This window comes from Gallus gallus, unplaced genomic scaffold (assembly GCF_016699485.2).
Source record: "Gallus gallus isolate bGalGal1 unplaced genomic scaffold, bGalGal1.mat.broiler.GRCg7b scaffold_69, whole genome shotgun sequence".
Lineage (NCBI taxonomy): Eukaryota > Metazoa > Chordata > Aves > Galliformes > Phasianidae > Gallus > Gallus gallus.
In genome coordinates, this window is record NW_024096021.1 from 426 (window position 1) to 15,287 (window position 14,862).

Genomic DNA, 14,862 nt, shown 5'->3' on the forward strand with positions numbered 1-14,862 from the left:
CTGTAACAGCGCCATAACAGCACCCCCAGCCCCCCATAACCCCCCCACACACCCCGTTCACCCCATAGCCCCCCCCATAGCCCCCCACCTGGAGCACAGCTGTCCACCAGCGCCCCCAGCGCCCCATAGCGCCCCACAGCCCCCCATAGCCCCCCACCTGGAGCACAGCTGTCCACCAGCGCCCCCAGCGCCCCATAGCGCCCCACAGCCCCCCATAGCCCCCCACCTGGAGCACAGCTGTCCACCAGCGCCCCCAGCGCCCCATAGCCCCCCACAGCCCCCCATAGCCCCCACCTGGAGCACAGCTGTCCACCAGCGCCCCCAGCGCCCCATAACCCCCCGTATCCCCCCACAAACACTCCCCACAGCCCCCCATAGCCCCCACCTGGAGCACAGCTGTCCACCAGCGCCCCCAGCGCCCCATAACCCCCCGTATCCCCCCACAAACACTCCCCACAGCCCCCCATAGCCCCCACCTGGAGCACAGCTGTCCACCAGCGCCCCCAGCGCCCTGCCGCTGCTCCAGTCGCGGCTGAAGTTGGTGACGGGGAGCTGCGGCAGCCGGTTCTGGATCCAGCCCAGCAGGCGCTGCTTGGGGGTCTGCCGCCGCGCCTCCTCCTCGTCCTCGTCCTCCCACACGGGCATGGAGATGGAGTAGTGCAGGATCAGCGTCCACACCAGGCCCAGGATCAGCTTCAGGTTCCCATCCACGATGGCTTTGCTGTCTGTGTGGCCAGAAACACATTTATAGGGTCAGCTACACGTTATGGGGTGAGACGCTCATCTGTAGGCTCAGAGCATCGCTTATGGGGTCAGAGCGGAGCTGGGGCTGCAGCAGCACCCGCAGCACCCAGCATCGGCTGCAGCTCATCCTCCACGATGCTTTTGCTGTCAGTGGGGCACGTGTGGGGTCAGACAATCACTTATAGGGTCAGCTATGGGGTTATAGGGTCGGCGCGGAGCTGGTGCAGGATCAGCGTCCACACCAGGCCCAGGGTCAGCTGCAGGCTGCCCTCCACGAGGGCAGAGAGACGCTTATAGGGTCAGCTGTGGGGGTATAGGATCAGATGGTCGCTTATGGGGTCAGCATGGAACTGGTGCAGGATCAGCTGCACGTTGCCCTCCACCATGGCCGGACACGGGGGGGAAAGGGGTGCTTGTGGGGGGAGGGCGTCATCTATGGGGTGGGAGCATCACCTATGGGGTGGGAGCCTCACCTATGGCAAGAGAGCACCAATTATGGGATGAGAGCATCACTTATGGGGTGGGGGAGTCGCTGATGGGGGGAGGGCATCGTCTATGGGGTGGGAACGCTGCTTATAGGATGAGAACATTGTCTACGGGGCGGGAAAATCACTTGTGGGGGGAGAGCATCATCTATGGGGTGGGAGCATTGCTACGGGATGGGGGTCAGCAAAGGGGGGACGTGGGGTCAGTTGGGGGGGCGCGGAGGGGTCAGTGGGGAGCGGAAGTGGGGGGGCCACGTGGGGGTCACTGTGGGGTGGAAGTGGGGGGGAACGAGATGCGATGGGATTGGACGGGACGGCACGGGATTGGACAGTACTGGATGGGACGGCACGGGATTGGACGGGATCGGATGGGACGGCACGGGATTGGATGAGCTTGGATGGGACGGCACGGGATTGGACGGAATGGTACAGAGCGGCACGGGATTGGATGAGCCGTGCTCGGCCCCGCCCTCCCCCGCGCGCGCATTTTTTGGCCATATATGGACGGGTCGGACAGCGCCGGACACGCCCCCCCCCCAACGCCCCCCCCACCCCCCCAAAAGCCGCGCCCCACAGAAACCCCATCGGGACCCCCGGCCCCATAGAACCGCTACAGGGACCCCCGGCCCCATAAGTGCCCCCATGAGAACATCACAAAGAGCGCCCGGCCCCATAGAAACCCTATAGGGACCCCCCCGGCCCCATAGAAGCCCTATAGGGATCTTATGATGACCCCCAGCCCCATAAGTGCCCCCATAAGAACATCACAAAGAGCGCCCGGCCCCACAGAAACCCTATAGGGACCCCCCTCGGCCCCATAGAAGCCCTATAGGGATCTTATGGTGACCCCCGGCCCCAGAAGTGCTCCCATAAAAACATCACACAGAGCCCCCGGCCATATAGGACCCCCCGGCCCCATAAAACCCCTATACGGCCCCCCGGCCCCATAAGTGCCTCCACAGAAACATCACAGAGATCCTATAGAGACCCCCACCCACATAAATCCCCTATAGGAACCCCAGCCCCGTGCGTGCCCCTATAGGGACCCCCCAGCCCCATGGATCCCCTATAGGGGATCACCCCACAGACCCCCCCCCAGGGACCCCAACCCCACACACCCCGCCCCACACGCAGCCCCGGTCCCACAGCGCTCCCTATAAGGGCCCCCAACCCCACAGATCTCCCCTACAGGGACCCCCCCCACCCCACACATCTCCTATAGGGACCCCCCCTTCCCACCCCACACATCTCCTATAGGGACCTCCACCCCGCACATCTCCTATAGCGACTCCCCCATCCTCGCCCCACACGTCCCCTATAGGAACCCCCCCCCCAAATCCCCCTATAGGGACCCCCACCCCACAGCCCCCCCCAGGCACCCCCTATGGGTCCCCTACGCCCCCCCACCCCCGGGCGGGGCAGAGCCGCTATGTGGGGTGGGGGGGGGCTGTACCCCATAGCTCCGCCCCCCGCCCCACCCCCCCACATTCCTGGGCCGGGAGCGGCCCCGCCCCCCCAACCCCCCCCCTTTGGGTGGGAGGGGAACCATCGCGAGATGGGGAGCCCAAAATGGAGCACGTGAATTGGGGGGGGTCCTCATCTGCCCACCACCCCCCCCCCCCAAGACCCCCCTAATCTCGGGGGTCTCCAAACTTCCCCCTATGGGGGTCCCCCAATGCCCCGCCCCCCAATTATGGGGGCATCCAAAGCTCTATGGTGGCCCCCCAGTGCCCCCCCTGAATTACAGAGGTCCCCATTTGCCAACTCCCAACTAAGGGGGTCTCCATCTGCCCCCCCCATTATGGGGGTCTCCAAAGCTCCCCCCACGGGGGTCCCCCAGTGCCCCCACCCCAATTACGGGGGTCCCCATCCGCCCCCCAGGACCCCTCCAAGCCCCCCATCCCGACCCACAGATGCTCTCCTTCCCCACTCCCCCCAGGACCCCCCCCCGACCCACGGACAGACCTTATTCCTCCCCACGCCCCCCAGGACCCCCCCAGGACCCCCATTGTGACCCACTGATGCACACCAGCTCCATGCCCACCCCCCCCAAAACCCCTCAGGACCCCCCAAAGCCCCCCATAACCCCCAAAGCTCCTCAGGACCCCCCAAAGCCCCCCATAACCCCCAAAGCCCCTCAGGACCCCCCAAAGCCCCCCATATCACCCCAAAGCCCCTCAGGCCCCCCCAAAGCCCCCCAGGATGCCCCTCAGACCCCCCGCTGGATGCTTTCCCTCTCCACGCCCTCCAAAGCCCCCTAAGACCCCCCCAAAGCCCCCCATCGCCCCCCCAGGACCCCCTCCCCGGCCCACGGACGGCCCCCAGCTCGACGCTTTCCCTCCCCGTGCCCCCCAAACCCCCCCAGCCCCCCCAGGACCCCCATTCTGACCCCAGCTCCTCGCCCTCCCCATCCAGGCCCCCCGAAGTCCCCCCAGAGCCCCCCCCGCACCCACAGATGGATGCCAGCTCAGCGCTCCCCCTTCCCACGCCCCCCAGGACCCCCCCAAAGCCCCCCCAGGACCCCCATTCCACCCCCCTGATGGCCACCAGCTCCTCGCTCTCCCTCTCCACGACCCCCACCCCCCCCCCCCAAGACCCCCCAGCCCCCATTCTGACCCACAGACGGACACCAGCTCAATACTCTCCCTCTCCACGCCCCCCCAAAGCCCCCCAAACCCCCCAAGACCCCCCATCTCCCCCAGGACCCCCATCCCGACCTATTGACGGGCACCAGCTGGACACTCTCCCTCTCCCCACATCCCAACACCCCCCAAAGCTCCCCGGGACCCCCCCGGGACCCCCCCCGACCCACAGATGGACATCAGCTCGACGCTCTCCCCATCCACAGCCCCCACAGCCCCCCAGGATCCCCAACACACCCCCAAAGACCCCCCCAGGATCCCCAACCCCCCCCCCAAGACCCCCATTCTGACCCACAGACGGACACCAGCTCGACGCTCTCTTGCTCCACGCCCCCTAAAGCCCCCCAGGACCCCCAACACCCCCCAAAGACCCCCCAGGACCCCACCAGAACCCCCCCCCGATCCACAGATGAACACCAGCTCCATGCTCTCCCCCCCAACGCCCCCCAAAGCCCTCCCAGGACCCCCTCAAAGACCCCTGAGGACCCCCAATACTTCCCCAAAGAGCCCCCAGGACCCCCATTCTGACCCACAGGCGGACACTACCTCGACATTCTCTCCCTTCACACCCACCAGTACCCCAATACGCCCCCAAAGACCCCCCAGACCCCTCCCAAGACCCCCATTCTGGCCCACAGGCGGACACCAGCTCCACGCTCTCCCCCCAAAGCCCCCCCAGGACCCCCATTCTGCCCCGCAGGCAGACACCAGCTCCACGCTCTCCCCCCAACGCCCCCCAAAGCCCCCCCCAGGACCCCCAATACCCCCTCAAAGACCCCCCAGGTCCCCCCAAGACCCCCATTCCGGCCCACAGGCGGACACCAGCTCCACACTCTCCCCCTCCACGCCCCTCAAAGCCCCCCCAGGATCTCCCCAAAGCCCCCCACGACTCACCGATGGACACCAACTTGATATTCTCTCTCTCCAAGAAGTCGAGGGCCACCGACACGTTCTCGAGCTGCATCTGCCGGAACGTGGGCCGGGCGTTGTACCTCCGGCCGAGCTTCTTCTGGCTCAGCACCTCGAGCAGCGCGATGAGCCTCAGCCCGTCGCCCAGGTCGGTCTGCAGGTTGCCCACTCGTTTCTGCACGCACTTCAGGTGCTCGTTGCACCACCGCGTGAACGTGTTCTGCTGGATCCGCTTCCACGGAGCGTCGTCCGCCAGGTCCTTCTCGGTCGCCGGCATCTCGGCCTCGGGCTCGCGCGCCCGCCCCGCCGCGCTCATGGCGCCTGGAGGAGGGGGGGAGGGGGGAGAAAGAGGGGTGGGGGGGGGGGTCAGGGTGGGGCGGAGCCCCCTCCACCCCCACCATCACTCCCCCCCCCTTTGTGGGGTGGGACGGACCCGGAATGGACCCTCCCCCCCCCCTCCCCTCCCCTCCCTGTACTGCCCGGAGTAGAGCCCGGCCCCGGGTGGGGAACCGCGGGGGGTCCCAATGGTGCGGCTCCAATCGGAGACCCCCCCCCCCCCAGAACCGCTATGGGGTTCCAATCAGAGACCCCCCCAGAACCGCTACGGCGTTCCAATCAGTGACCCCCCCCCTCCCCAGTACCGCTATGGGGTTCCAATCAGAGACCCCCGCTACGGGGTCCCAATGGGGAGTCTCCAATCAGAGACCCCCCCCAGTACCACCGTGGGGGCCCAATGGGGCAGCTCCAATCAGAGACCCCCCCCCCCCCCTCCCCAGTACTGCTATGGGGTCCTAATGGGGCAGCTCCAATCAGAGACACCCTCCCCCAGTACTGCTATGGGGTCCTAATGGGGCGTCTGCATTCAGAGACAACCCCCCCCAATACTGCTATAGGGTCCCAGCAGTGCAGCACCAGAGAACCCCCCCAATACCCCTATGGGGTTCCGACGGCGCAGCCCCAATTGGGGACCCCTCCACACCCATCCCCCCCTTCTGCGGTGGGACGGCCCCGGAATGGACTCTCCCTCCCCTTCCACTGCCCGGAGAGAGCCCGGCCCCGCGTGGGGACCTGTGGGGGGTCCCAATGGGGCGGCTCCAATAGGGCTCGTTCCCCCCCCCATACCACTACGGTTCCCCAATCAGAGCCTCTCCTCCAATACCACTATGCGGTTCTAACAGTGCAGCCCCGATCAGAGACCCCCCCAGTACCCCTATGGGGCCCCGATAGTGCAGCCCCAACTGGAGCCCCCCCGTACCCCTATGGGGTCCCAATGGTGCAGCCCCAACTGGACCCCCCCCAGTACCCCTATGAGGCCCCAACGGTGCAGCCCCAGTCCCCCCACGGGGTCTCAGCGCCCCGGTGGGGCTCTACGGGCGCGATCCACACCGCGGACCCCCCCCAGAGGGCCCACACGGCGCAGCCCACCACCCCTACAGGGTTCCCTCGGGCAAACCCCAGCCTGGGACCCCCTCACACCGTCCCGGCGGTGCAGCCCCACTCCCTCTCTGGGGGTCTCAGCGCCCCACGGAGTCCCCACGCCGCATTCCATCCCCAACGCCCCCCAACTCACGCCCATTGCCCCCCCCCGCCCTCCACGTGTACGCCCCATCCGGGCACTCCGCCAAGACCCGCCCCCTCGATGACGTCGCTCCGGGATGACGTCACGCTCCCATCCGGGCATTCCGCCAGGCCCCGCCCCCTTCACGCCGCGGTGACGTCACGACGCACCGACGTCCCGCCACGCCCTCGCGCCCCGCCCTGGTCCTCGCGCTGAGGCGGGAGCGGCGCCGCGCGGAACGGTGAGAGGGGGGCGGTTCTCCTCATAAAAACCCCCAAACAACCCAAAAAATGGGGACCTCCCCCAAAACCCCACACATTGGGGTCCCTCAGCCCCATTTGGGGGCGGTTCTCCTCATGAAATCCCCCAAACACCCCCAAAACGGGGATACCTCCCCGAAAACCCCACATATTGGGGTCCCTCAGCCCCATTTGGGGGGGGTTCTCCTCATAAAATCCCCCAAACACCCCCAAAACGAGGATACCTCCTTGAAAACCCCACACATTGGGGTCCCTCAGCCCTATTTGGGGGCGGTTCTCCACATAGAAACCCCAAAATGACCCCCGAAGCCCCCAGAAATGGGGACCCCCCCCAAAACCCACACATTGAGGTCCTCCATCCCCATTTGGGGGGGCTTCTCCTCACAAAACCCCCAAATTGACCCCCAAAAAACCCCCAAAATGAGGTCCGCCCTCAAAACCCCACACACTGGGGTCCCTCAGCCCCATTTGAGGGGGGGTTCTCCTCATAAAAACCCCAAAATGACCCCCGAAGACCCCCAGAAATGGGGTCCGCCCGTCAAAACCCCACACACTGGTGTCCTTCAGCCCCATTTGGGGGGGGTTCTCCTCATAAAAACCTCCAAAGACCCCCAAATACCCCCAAAAATGGTTACTGCCCCCCAAACCCCACCCGTTGGGGTCCCTCTCTCTATTTTAGGGGCGGTTCTCCTCATAAAGACTCCCAAAGACCCCACAAAATGGGGACCCCCCTCCCGAACCCCACACATTGGGGTCCGCTATCCCCATTTAGGGGTGGTTCTCCTCATAAAAACTCCCAAATGCCCCTAAAAATGTGGACCCCCCCCCCCAAACCCCGCACATTGGGGTCCCCTATCCCCATTTAGGGGGGGTTCTCCTCACAAAACCCCAAAGACCCCCCAGAAATAGGGTCTCCCCCCCCAAAACCCCCATTGGGGTTCTGCAGCCTCATTTGGGGGGGCTTCTCCTCATAAAAACCCCTAAATACCACCAAAACCCCCCCAAAATGGGAACCCCCCCCCCCCCCCGAACCCCACACATTGGGGTCCCTCAGCCCCGTTTTGGGGCGGTTCTCCTCATAAAAACCCCCAAATATCCCCAAAAATGGAAACCCCCCCCCTCACCCCACACATCGGGGTCCCCCATCCCCATTTAGGGGGGGTTCTCCTCACAGAACCCCCCCAAAACCCCCCAAATACCCCCAATAATGGGGTTCTCCCCCCCAAACCCCACACATCGGGGTCCCCCATCCCCATTTAGGGGGGGTTCTCCTCACAGAACCCCCCCAAAACCCCCCAAATACCCCCAAAAATGGGGTTCTCCCCCCCAAACCCCACACATCGGGGTCCCCCATCCCCATTTAGGGGGGGTTCTCCTCACAGAACCCCCCCAAAACCCCCCAAATACCCCCAATAATGGGGTTCTCCCCCCCAAACCCCACACATCGGGGTCCCCCATCCCCGTTCGGGGGGGTTCTCCTCACAAAATCCCCCCCAAACCCCCAAACCCCCCCCGAAATGGGGACACCCCCCCCCAACCCCCACACATCGGGGTCCCCCATCCCCATCTGGGTGGGTTCTCCTCACAAAACCCCCCCAAAATACCCCCAAAAATGGGGTTCTCCCTCCCAAACCCCACACATCGGGGTCCCCCATCCCCATTTGGGAGGGGTTCTCCTCACAAAACCCCCAAAGCCCCCCCAGAAATGGGGTCCCCCCCCCGCTCACCGTCCGTAGCGGAGGAGCGGCGGCGTCGGACGGCGGCTGAGGTGGGGTTGGGGGTCGGGTTGGAGTTCGGGTTCGGATTCGGGTCCCGGGGGGGGCGCGCGTCGCGCGCGGGGCCTTAATTGGGAGCGGACGGTGGAGGCCACGCCCACCGGTGGGCGGGGCTTAGGGAGGGGGCGGGGCTTAAAGGGGGCGATGGGGAGCGGGGGGGTGGGGGGAGATGGGGGTCCTACGGGATACAGGGGGTCCTATGGGGGGGGGACGGGGGGCCCTATGGGATACAGGTGGTCCTATGGGATATAGGGGGTCCTATTGGGGGGACACAGGGGGGTCCTATGGGATACAGGGGGTCCTATGGGGGGGGATGAGGGGTCCTATGGGGTAGAGCGGGTCCTATGGGGTAGAGGGAATCCTATGGGGGGGGACGGGGGGTCCTATGGGGGGAGACAGGGGGTCCTATGGGATACAGGGGGTCCTAAGGGGGGGCACGGGGGGGTCCTATGGAGTAGAGGGGGTCCTATGGTGGGGGACGGGGGGGTCCTATGGGGTAGAGGGGGTCCTATGGGGGGTCTTATGGGGTACAGGGGATCCTATGGGGTGAAGGGGGGGGCCTATGGGGTAGAGGGGGTCCTATGGGGGGGGACGCAGGGGGTCCTATGGGGTAGAGGGGGTCCTATGGGGGGGGACGAGGGGTCCTATGGGGTAGAGGGGGTCCTATGGGGGGGAGAAGGGGGTTCCTATGGGATAGAGGGGATCCTATGGGGTGAAGGGGGGGCCTATGGGGTAGAGGGGATCCTATGGGGAGGACACGGGGGGGTCCTATGGGGTAGAAGGATTCCTATGGGGGGACGAGGGATCCTATAGGGTAGAGAGGGTCCTATGGGGTAGAGGGAGTCCTATGGGGGGGGACGGGGGGTCCAAAGGGTTAGAGGGGTCCTATGGGATAGAAAGGATCCTATGGGGTGAAGCGGGGGCCTATGGGATAGAGGGGGGGTTTTATGGGGGGGGCAGTGGCATGGGTGTTCTGTGGGGGTTCTGTGGGGCTGGGGGCCGATGGGGCAGGAGGGATCTATAGGGGTCTATGGGCTGCGGTCCTATGGGGCAGGACGGATCATGGGGGTGTGGTGGGTTCCTGTGGGAGGGAGGGGGATCCTATGGGGCAGGTGAGGTCTATGGGGGGCAATGGGGTGGGGTGGTCCTATGGGGATTCTTTGGGGCCCTGTAGGGGTACAGTGGTGTTCTATGGGGCGGGGGGGGCTGTGAGGATGCTGTGGTGTCCTATGGGGTGGGGGGGGGGTCTATAGGGATGCTGTGGTGTTCTATGGGGTGGAGTCTATACGGATGCGGTGGTGTCCTACGGGGCAGGGGGGGCTGTGTTGTCCTATGGGGCGCTATGGGGCAGAAGGAGCCCTATGGGGCAGACCAATTCTTTGGGGCCGAGGAGCACCGTGGGGCTGCCCAGGAAATCTATGGGGCAGGAAATGGGGCAGCACCGGAAGCTCTGCGAGCCCCGATAGCTCAATTGGGGGCGATTATCAGGGTGCATTAATTACCGGGGGGGGGGGGTTGGGGGGGCGCCGTGGGTCACTCATTAACGATGCGCTCATTAACGATGTGCTCATTACCCCCCCCCCCCCCCCCCCCCCCCCGCGGTCCCCGGCGCTGAGTCACGCTGCGCTCGCGGCCATATAGGGCCCGAAGTGCGCGGCCCCCCCCGGCCCCCCCACACCGACACCGCCATGGGGGGGGCTGGGCTGGGGGGAACGCCCTTTATTGGGGGGGGGGTGGGGGGCACGGTGTGGGGTGGGAATGTGTGGGGCACCGAACTGTGGGGCATCGTGTGGGGTGATGCTCTGTGGGGCACTGTAGGGTGGGCATCTGTGGGGCAGGAATGTGTGGGGTGATGATCTATGGGGCACTGATCTGTGGGGCAGGAATGTGTAGAGCAGTGTGGGGCACTGATCTGTGGGGCAGTGATCTGTGGGGCACTGTAGGGGGAGCATCTGTGGGCCAGGAATGTGTGGGGTGATGCTCTATGGGGCACTGATCTGTGGGGCAGGAATGTGTGGGATGATGTTCTATGGAACACTGATCTGTGGGGCAACGTGTGGGGTGGGCATCTGTGGGGCAGCGATGTGTGGGGCACTGATCCATGGGGCACAGTGTGGGGCAGCAATCCATGGGGCAGCGATCTGTGGGGCACTGTGTGGGGCTGAGTGGGGGGTGATGATCTGTAGGGCAATGATCCGTGGGGTGATGTGTGGGGCGCCGATCTGTGGGGTGATGTATGGGGCGCTGATCTGTGGGGCGATGTGTGGGGCACTGATGTATGGGGTGAGCTACGTGGGGGGCAGCCGGTGGCACTGCTGTAGGGCCTCCATCCGCGATTCTGTGGGGAGGAAACGGGGGGGTTATGGGGTGCAGTTGTGGGGCGGGGTTATGGGGCGGGGTTGTGAGGTGGGGTTGTGGGGTGTGGTTGTGGGGCAGGGTTATGGGGCGGGGTTGTGGGGCGGGGCTGTGAGGCACAGTTTTGAGGTGTAGTTATGGGGCTCAGTTATGGGACACAGTTATAGGGGGTGGTTGGGGGGGGGGTGCAGTTATGGGGTGGCGTTATGGGGCACAGTTATGGGTCAGTCATAGGGCTGCAGTTATGGGTCTCAGTTAGGGGTCCCACTTATGGGTCCCTCTTAGGGGTCTCACTTAGGGGTCTCACTTAGGGATCCCCCTTAGGGGTCCCACTTAGGGGTCCCACTTAGGGGTCTCACCCCACTCCTTCCGCTCCCCCTCCATCCTCAGTGCTGCCTCCGCCGCCGCCTGCAGCCGTCGCAGTGCCTCCATGTGCTGCCGTGGGGGGGGGGGGGATCTGTGGGGCTGCGACCCCCAAAGCCCCCAATGCCGCCCCACACATCCGGCCCGGACCCCCTCCTGCCCCACACATCCCCATAGACCCTCCCTCCTGCCCCATAGATCCCCCCCAGCCCGCCATACCCACCCCATAGACCCTCTCAGCCCCCCATTCCCACCCCATAGACCCCCTCAGCCCCCCATTCCCACCCCATAGATCCCCTCAGCCCCCCATATCCACCCCACATCCCCCCCATAGACCCCCTCCAGCCCCCCATTCCCACCCCATTGACCCCCTCAGCCCCCCATAAACCCTCCCCAGCGCCCCATACCCACCCCATAGTCCCCCCCAGCCCCCATTCCCACCCTATAGACCCCCCTATAGCCCCCCATTCCCACCCCACATCCCCCCCATAACCCCCCGGACAGCCCCCCATTCACCCCTTATCCACCCACAGCCCCCCATAAACCCTCCCCAGCCCCCCATACCCACCCCATAGACCCCCCACAGCCCCCCATTCCCACCTCCCAACCCCCCCAGCCCCCCATACCCACCCCACATCCCCCCCATAGACCCCCTCCAGCCCCCCATACCCACCCCATAGACCCCCCAGCCCCCCATAAACCCTCCCCAGCCCCCCATACCCACCCCGTAGACCCCCCAGCCCCCCCATAACCCCCCTCCAGCCCCCCATTCCCACCCCATTGACTCCCCCAGCCCCCCATACCCACCCCATAGACCCCCCATCCCCCCCATAACCCCCCCCCAGCCCCCCATACCCACCCCATAGACCCCCCATCCCCCCCATAACCCCCCCCCAGCCCCCCATACCCACCCCATAGACCCCCCCAGCTCCCCATACCCACCCCATAAACCCCCCATCCCCCCATAACCCCCCTCAGCCCCCCATCCCCACCCCACTGACGCCCCCCAGCCCCCCATAGACACCGCGCACCCCCCACCTTCCCCAGGTGGCGCAGAGCAGTGCAGGCGTTGGGGGCGGCGCTCCCTATGGGGCACAGTTGGGGGTCGCGCCCCCCCCGGGGCCCCCTCAGCTCCGTGGCCTCAAAAGCTGTGAGGAGCGCCGCTGTGTCCCTATGGGGCAGCGCCAGGGGGGGCGTGGGGGGGGGCGCAGCTGGGGGGCGCTGTGGGGCAGAAGTGGGGTGGGGGGGGGGAGGTTAGGGGTCAGCCCCACACAATGCCCCACAAAAAGAACGGGACCCACATCTGGGGGTCCCACCCCACACGTGGGGGTCCCACAGCCCCACACCCCCCAATGGGGGTCTCAGCCCCACACTCGGGGGTCCCACCTCACGTCTGGGCATCCCACAGCCCCACACCCCCCAATGGGGGTCTCAGCCCCACACCTACCCACACTTGGGGGTCCCAGCCCCACACTCGGGGGTCCCATCCCACATCTGGGAGTCCCCCAGCCCCACACTTAGGGGTCCCCCAGCCTCACACTTGGGGGTCCCAACCCCACGTCTGGGGGGCCCACAGCCCCAGCCCCACACTTGGGGGTCCCCCAGCCCCACACTTGTGGGTCTCAGCCCCACACCTGTGCCCGCAGCTGCTCCAATCGGTGCGTCACCGCGTCCAGCTCCCGCTGCAGGTCCTGCACTGAGGGGGGGGCTCTGCTGTGGGGCGGGGGGCCGTCAGCTCCTATGGGGCTGCCCCATAGCGGAGGGCCCATAGGGGGTCCCTCACCCACCAGGGGGTCCTGTGGGGCAGCCCCATAGCGGAGGGCCCCATAGTGGTCCTGTGGGGCAGCCCCATAGCATGCAGCCCCATGACAGTCCCATAAGGAATCCTGTGGGGCAGCCCCATAGCACACAGCCCCATAGCAGGCAGCCTCATAAGGAATCCTGTGGGGCAGCCCCATAGCGGACAGCCCCATAGCACGCAGCCCCACGGGGGTCCCGCACCCACCTGCGCTGGGGGAGGGGCAGCTCCACGACGTCCCGGGGGGGCGGGGGGAGCGGGGGGAGGGGCCGGAAGGCGGCGGCACCGCGGGGCCCATCGAGGAGCAGCGAGAGGAGCTGCTGGGTGTGCCTGGGGTCAGAGGGCGGGGGTCAGAGGTCAGAGGGCGGGGTCAGAGGGCGGGGGTCGCGCAGGGGCTCGGCGGGGCGGTGGGGCGGGGGCGGTACCTGCAGCTGCCGCCCAGCTGCTCCTCCCCGCCGCTTGGGGGCGCTGTGGGCTGCGGGGTGACACAGAGAGAGCGCCTTGGGGTGCGCACACCTATAGGGACCCCACAGAGAGCCCGTACGGACCCCATAGGGACCCATAGAGATCCCATAGTGACTCGCAGAGGCCCACGGAGCCCCACAGGGACCCACAGAAACCCCATAATGACCCACAGAAACTCCATCATAACCCATATAGACCCCACAGAGACCCATTGAAACCCAGAGAGACCCCACAGGGATCCCATAGACACCCACACTAATCCACAGAGAGCCTATAGGGATCCCATATCGACCCCATAGGGACCCACGGAGCCCATAGGGATCCCTTATAGACCCCATAGGGACCCACGGAGCCCATAGAGATCCCATATACACTCCATAGGGACCCACGGAGCCCCACAGAGATTCCTTATAGACCTCATAGGGACCCACGGAGCCCATAGAGATCCCATATAGACTCCATAGGGACCCACGGAGCCCCACAGAGATTCCTTATAAACCCCATAGGGACCCGCGGAGCCCATAGAGATCCCATATCGACCCCATAGGGACCCACGGAGCCCATAGAGATCCCATATCGACCCCATAGGGACCCACGGAGCCCCATAGAGATCCCATATCGACCCCATAGGGACCCACGGAGCCCATAGAGATCCCATATCGACCCCATAGGGAGCCACGGAGCCCATAGAGATTCCATATAGACCCCATAGGGACTCACAGAGCCCAATATAGACCCCATAGGGACCCACGGAACCCCATAGAGATCTCATATAGACCCCATAGGGACCCGCGGAGCCCCATAGAGATCCCATATAGACTCCATAGGGACCCACGGAGCCCCATAGAGGTCCCATAAAGACCCCATAGGGACCCGCGGAGCCCCATATAGACTCCATAGGGACCCACAGAGCCCCATAGAGATCCCATATCGACCCCATAGGGACCCACGGAGCCCCATAGGGATCCCTTATAGACCCCATAGGGACTCACGGAGCCCCATATATACTCTATAGGGACCCACAGAGCCCCATAGAGGTCCCATATAGACCCCATAGGGACTCACGGAGCCCCATATAGACTCCATAGGGACCAACAGAGCCCCATAAAGATCCCATATCGACCCCATAGGGACCCACGGAGCCCCATAGAGATCCCATATAGACCCCATAGGAACCCACGGAGCCCCATAGAGATCCCATATCGACCCCATAGGGACCCGCGGAGCCCATAGAGATCCCATATAGACCCCACAGGGACTCACGGAGCCCCATAGAGATCCCATATCGACCCCATAGGGACCCACGGAGCCCCCCGAGCCCCGCCCCCACCTGCTGATTTCCCGCCTTCGCTTCCTGCCGCCTCATCGCGCGGCCCGGAGCGCCCCCGTGGGCGGGGTCGGAGGTCAGCGCGGGGTCAGAGGTCAGAGCGCCCCGCAACACCGCGCACGTTCCCGCGCTGCACGGTCACGTGACCCAGGCCCCCGCCCCTTCCGGCGCGGCGGACCAA

The 14,862-nt window shown here is 65.6% G+C and overlaps 2 protein-coding genes across 12 annotated transcripts; both read right to left on the bottom strand.

Annotated features, from left to right (window-relative positions):
- Window positions 1–475: 475 nt before the first annotated feature.
- On the bottom strand, window positions 476–8,395 carry FLNA (filamin A; the record flags this gene model as incomplete). Its single annotated transcript, NM_204574.1, is given in 3 exon segments — window positions 476–725; window positions 4,766–5,101; window positions 8,326–8,395. Coding segments are annotated over 2 exon segments (581 nt in total), but the record flags the coding sequence as incomplete, so codon positions are not given.
- A 1,614-nt stretch (window positions 8,396–10,009) lies between these two features.
- LOC107049632 (vegetative cell wall protein gp1-like) lies at window positions 10,010–14,830 on the bottom strand. 11 transcript variants are annotated; one of them, XM_025146218.3, is made up of 7 exons: window positions 14,685–14,830; window positions 13,315–13,364; window positions 13,097–13,219; window positions 12,726–12,801; window positions 12,130–12,312; window positions 11,088–11,163; window positions 10,010–10,711 (listed from the first exon to the last, which is right to left on the bottom strand). In XM_025146218.3, the coding sequence occupies exons 1-7, from the start codon at window positions 14,718–14,720 to the stop codon at window positions 10,662–10,664; spliced, it is 594 nt and encodes a 197-aa protein (XP_025001986.2). In that variant the 5' UTR covers window positions 14,721–14,830; the 3' UTR covers window positions 10,010–10,661. The 11 variants fall into 11 exon arrangements, with proteins under 11 accessions (XP_025001986.2, XP_025001985.2, XP_025001984.2 ...); XM_025146217.3 differs by having other exon boundaries at window positions 12,726–12,804; XM_025146216.3 differs by having other exon boundaries at window positions 12,726–12,787; window positions 13,315–13,405.
- Between the last annotated feature and the right edge of the window lie 32 nt (window positions 14,831–14,862).